The sequence below is a fragment of the Austrofundulus limnaeus genome, unplaced genomic scaffold, assembly GCF_001266775.1.
Source record: "Austrofundulus limnaeus strain Quisiro unplaced genomic scaffold, Austrofundulus_limnaeus-1.0 Scaffold355, whole genome shotgun sequence".
Taxonomy (NCBI): domain Eukaryota; kingdom Metazoa; phylum Chordata; class Actinopteri; order Cyprinodontiformes; family Rivulidae; genus Austrofundulus; species Austrofundulus limnaeus.
The window spans coordinates 410414-416018 of record NW_013952757.1 but is presented as its reverse complement, the minus strand read 5'-3'; the positions used below and the strand labels follow the sequence as shown (position 1 = coordinate 416018).

General features: G+C 39.0%; 1 protein-coding gene across 1 annotated transcript in view; it reads left to right on the top strand.

Moving 5' to 3' along the window:
* tmem131 (transmembrane protein 131) overlaps window positions 1-5605 on the top strand; it is a gene marked incomplete in the record, with an annotated part of 75676 nt that overhangs the window by 34920 nt on the left and 35151 nt on the right. Inside the window, 6 exon segments of the mRNA XM_014023043.1 lie at window positions 672-782; window positions 1100-1234; window positions 4365-4469; window positions 4557-4643; window positions 4735-4887; window positions 4972-5047. Coding sequence (XP_013878497.1) covers window positions 672-782; window positions 1100-1234; window positions 4365-4469; window positions 4557-4643; window positions 4735-4887; window positions 4972-5047 — 667 coding nt within the window.

Genomic DNA, 5605 nt, shown 5'->3' with positions numbered 1-5605 from the left:
GTGTGTGTGTGTGTGTGTATGTGTGTATGTGTGTTGGGGGGGGTACTGTATTAGAAATATTTCAGTCAGAAGATTTTTATTCGCTTTAACCCATGTTTAATACTGTTTATTTACTGTCTCAGTTGTGTGTGGTGTTTAATTTCCATTTTGTTGTTCTTTGTTTTTTATTCGTGTATTTTTTTTAGAGATTGAGAGTCCATTTTGTTAATTATTCTTTAAAAATTAAAGTTTGATTTTTGAGAGGATGTACTTACATTTTTACACTATTGTCATTATATTAGTTTTAAAATGGTCACCAGACAATATTATCATTTATCGCAATAATTTCTGAAACAATTAATCATTCAGCAAAATTTGTTATCGTGACAGGCCTAATGGCTCATATATTTGCTGGTGAAGACATAAGACTGGTTATACCTTCACAATCTGTTTGATAATTTGTTAATTTTGTAAAGAGAATAAATTTTGTCTTTAAGTAATAGTGTAGCTCTTTATTGTTACCCAAAATACTCCTCCATAAAGTGACCCAGCAATCCCCCAAAATAGCCACGACATCCACTCTCACAGGTCGTTGTCTGTTTTTACAATGTCCTCTGGTTTCCGTTTCACACTTCTGAGTTCTGTTGAAAGGCTTGTGTCACTAAACTGATGTTGTCACCTGCTGTGAACAGCCCCTCGTCCTGCCCCCCAGTCTGAAGGAGCACCTCCTGGACTTCGGTGTCCGCAGTGCAACAGACACCAGCAGCATCATATTCGTGGTGGTCAACAGTAACCCCATCGAGGTGAGAAGTGACGCGGGCTCGTGATGTGACTGGTGTCACGTGTTGCCAATACTTCAAGAATGATATTCTGACCACATGTTTACGTTTGTTGCTCAACTTGGAGTTGTGTAAGCCTTATTGACACAATCAGTTGAGTATGCTTACTTTGGACTTTTCCATATTTTGAGGTCAGCTAAATCWTGTTGCGACACAAGTGTTTGTGTTAACATCCTCATCCCCACAAAGGCTGAAGACAAGTTGAAGTACAACCACATGTGGTTCAGCAAAAGAGCTTTATCTGGAGAGAATGATGCACCTTTATGGTTTCTGTTCTCCAGCTGGAGATAAAGTCCTGGCTGGTGGTCGGAGACAGTCTTTCCATGGAGCTGCTGAAGACGGAGAAAGGAAACACCACAGCAGCCCTGAGTCGCCTGCAGGAGCTGCACAACACCTCAGCCTCGCATCACAAAACAGTAAGACCTCCCAGGTGTCATCAGTGCTGCACAAGAGGCTGCARACGTTTTTGAATCCATCTGTAGAGTGAGCACTTTGTGGAGTACTACAGAGATGTAGCCGGGTTTGGAGGCTCTGCAGGAAATTTGGCCATTTTGTTTTCAGCCGTGCCATGTGATTTTTACTTTTACACCACGTTTTGTTTATCTTTATTGGAAAACAGTACAAACTGACCTGTTCGGTCCTGCTTTAAGATAAGATAAAGCTGATGCAATACAGGAGAAGTTTCCATATTAGAGCTGCATAAATCAATACATTTTTAAATTAATAAAAAAAATTGGGGGGRAAAAGGAATTCAGACAAAACAAATAATAGAAGAGTTAAAGCACAAAACTATTGTGTTGTGGAGGATATCTGCACATTTACATGGGTTATGATGTACAGAGAAAGCATCAATGCACCAACAGTCAGAGCCATCAACAACAAGCCTTATAAGAAGCTTGTTTGTTTAAAGGAAAACTATTTTTATGTGTGTGTAAAATTGTGTGTCAGCTGGAAGAGGTGAAGGTGGCACTGTTTGTACCAAAGGTATATTTGTTTATAGATGAATAATCAGAAAGAATCTGTGTGAGTTTTACTCTACTACAGTTTGATGCAGCTCGAGAGGTTCTGTTCATAATGCTACTTATCGAACATCCATCTCTGCAAAATTGGGCAGTGATTGTTAGCTTAATCAAGTTTCACCCCCCTGTTTTTAACAAATGTTTAACTTAAAATAGTTGTATGTTTCTAAAATAAAAAAATGAACTGGAGAAGTTCAGATGYCTTCTCAAAACTGTTTACCTGCTGATGTTTTAGGAGAAAACTTCTTATYAATGACTCCCAGTAAACAATGAATGATAACACAGAATATTGACTTGTCAGCTTGTTCACTCTGTAGTGAGTCAGCCATGTTGCAGAGGTGTTTAATAAAAGGAGTGTTCAGAAGTTGTACTCAACATCAGTGATTCCCAACCAGGGGTATGTGTACCCGTTGGGGTACGCAAGCATATTACAGGGGGTACGTGAAAAAATTTCCCAGGTATGTAAAAAAATAAAATAAAAATAGGACTGAGATATATAGAGCCCTATCATTTCCGCAATGTAGAAAATGCAAACGGAATCATGAAATTGACACAAAATGTAATTCTGTATAAAACATGGAATCTCATGGAATTTGCTCATTTGTGGTATTTTTATTTTGGAGGCTGCTGTTTTCTGCACCTGCCATTACTTGGTTTATTTTTTAATTACTTGTTCACTTCTAAGGCAACATTTTGATCTTTATGTTTAATTTGAGTTGAAAACAATAAAATGCCTGAGAATTAAACGTTCTAGGGGGTTAATTAATAATTTTAATTTAATAATCGGCTGTTGTACATTATAGTTTTGGAGACTCATCATTACGTTTGACAGAAGGGAAGGGGTAGTGGTGACAAAATGGCTCAGGGGGTACACAAGTCTAAAAAGATTGGGAACCACTGCTCTACATTATTGGAAATAGACCATAATGCATTGTGTCTTGAGCAAACATAGGCTGTGTCCAAAATGGCAGACCAGGTCCTCCGAAGGCCGAATTCATCGGCCGCATACGTCACAGCGCCGCGACGAAGGACGTCCCAAACCCAAAACTCCTGATGCGGCCGACAAATACGTCCTTCCTTTTCCCCGATTTGAAGGACAGGTCCGATGGATCCTTCCCGGCCCAGCATATCCCATAATGCATTGCGGCCCGACTGGAGATTTTTTTAAGCTTAGTAATGGCAGTCAGTAACAGTAAATAAAGAATATGGCAGTGTTTTATATGTTTGAAGAGGAGTAGGAAGAAGTATAAACTTATTATGACMGCCGCACACAAAGTGTAAGCAGGACTCATACTGTTTTCGTACGGTTTATTTTTGTATTTATTTATTTTTTTCAGTGATTTTTGGTCAACCGTAGCACAAAAACAGTTACACCAATCAATATGAAATTTGGCAGGACTGTAGATGACTCCGACCTACACTGGGCCAGCCAACGGTTTTACGATAGACCCCATATTTGAGGAGGGGGCTCCTTTCAAATAGGGGGTGTCTGGACATGCAAAAATGCTTATAACTCAGAAACTATTAAACATAGGAGCTTCAGATTTCTTTTTTTGTTTAGCTCTGATGAAGCTCTATTCATCAGGCCCACAGTGCCCCCCACCCCCCGGACACCCAATTTATCTGAAAAAGGGGTAAATGGACATACAAAAATGGTTGTAGCTCAAAAACTATTAAACATAGGAGCTTCAGATTTTATTTGGTTGTTTAGCTTTGATGAGAGAAAAAAATAAAAGACCCCCACCTAAACCAGTACAATTTTGGGATGCACCTAGTAGCATGACATTTATTAGGAATAAAGACTTCTGAGTTCTGGTGCATTTGTGCGTGCGGGGGTCATTATGTTACCGCTATGCAGTATCTAGTTTCATTAGGCGATGGGGGTGAAAATTTGGCCCGGGGGCTTGTGACAAGAAGGTCAGGCAACACGAAACTGAGAACAAAATTACGCAATTGTTGTCACGCAAATGTGACTGAGAGCTTTGTTATAGTTGAGCTTTTAACTCAAGCTTTTATGTAGATTCTACAAACAATTGGATTTTAAGAAAAATGTTTTTATTTATTTATTTGTTTGTTTTTAAAATATGAGCAACAAAGTAGCTGAAAATACAGTTTGAAATAACTTCTTTGCTCTGGTATTGGTTTGAACTACAGGTACACAGGAACAAGTAAACCAAAGACCTTCTGAAATTGGTTTGGATTTAAAATTATAACCCCAAAAAGTAATTTCAGCCAGTGTCTGAAAAGAGAATCTTATACTCAAAAAGTTGTTTAAAGAATTCTTTTAAAAAAAGCATTAAAGTTGTCACCTAATAATAATAATAATAAATAAAGGTGGCTGATGACTTTTTTAATTTATCAGTTGTTAACCCGAAACACATTTGACAGAACTAAACCCACATAAATGATGATAAATTATAAAAAAAAACAAAGGGAATCAGCTGCTTTCTTTCAGAGTTACTACCTGGCTTCTTAACCTAAACAAGTCAGATGTTTTTGTTCTCAGTGTCTGTGTTTGTGTCTGCAGGTGATACTAGCATCAGGCTACTACGCAGCGTTCAGAGTGACGTTAGTGGCCAAAGCTCTGGAGGGCGCCTACGACGGAGCGATACACATCACTACAGATTATGAAGTGAGTTCAGCTTTTTGTTTTCGGGCAGAACATCCTCGCCTCACACGGAGCTTCATCCTCATCTGACTTACCTTTCTGCATCCTCAGATATTAGTCCTCCCAGTGAAAGCTCTCATTGCAGTGGGAACGTTAAAGAGCTCCCCTCAAAACATTGCGATGCCTCCTTCATTTCCAGTAAGTAAYGTTCAGGGTGATGCTTTCCACCAGTTCTCCTGCAGAAATGTGAGCTCAGGTGTAAAACTCCTGACGGTGTGTGTTTCTTCAGGGGAAGATCGTACACCAGAGCTTCAACATGCAGAGCTCCTTCACTCAGAAGGTCAGGCTGCAGCAGATCCGCTCGCTCACAGAGGATATCCGCTTCTATTACAAGCGGCTCCGCAACAACAAAGACGAGCTGGAGCCCAGACGGAAATCAAAGGTAGGAAACCCGCTTTTATGGATTAAAAAGTAATGATGTTAGCAAGCGTGAAGCTATTTTTTAAAATTTTCCCATGTTTTTCAGGTGGCAAATATTTATTTTGACGCCAGCTTGCAGTGTGGTGATTACTGTTATGTGGGCCTGCCATTTGTGCTTAAATGTAAGTCTGTGTGTGTTACGTTTCAATTTCTGACAGTCATCATTAGGAAATGAAGGCTTTTATTMTTTTATAGGGTAATAGGATTATTTTTTGGGTTGGTGTAGATGCTAAGTCATTCAGAAYATGTCAAGTCCAAAAGGTTTTAAAAACAAAATAACTGGACATTTTGCTCCCATCTGGGTAGTGTTATCRGTTCAAAACTGGAGAGTGTGGATTTTATGCCAATTACATCAAAGGAGCCAGACCAACTTTACAGAGGAGGTCTCAGATTTCAGCTTTCTGAACTTAGAATGTAGAATGCAGTTTTTAACTTTGTGCATGTGACCAAAACCTCTCTAATGATCCTCAGGAGAGAGGGGACTGAGATTAATCTGCGTAAACAGAGCCTCTCATGCACGTTTTAAAACTTAGATTTCTACTCTCTCCAGTGTTGAAATGATAAAGCTCTTAAGACAGGAGGTGAAAATATATTAAAGAAATCCAGTTGCTTTATTTTTACAAATGTAGTATTTGGAAACAAACGAAATTTGCTTTAATTTTTTTTTTCCAGGTCTGTTT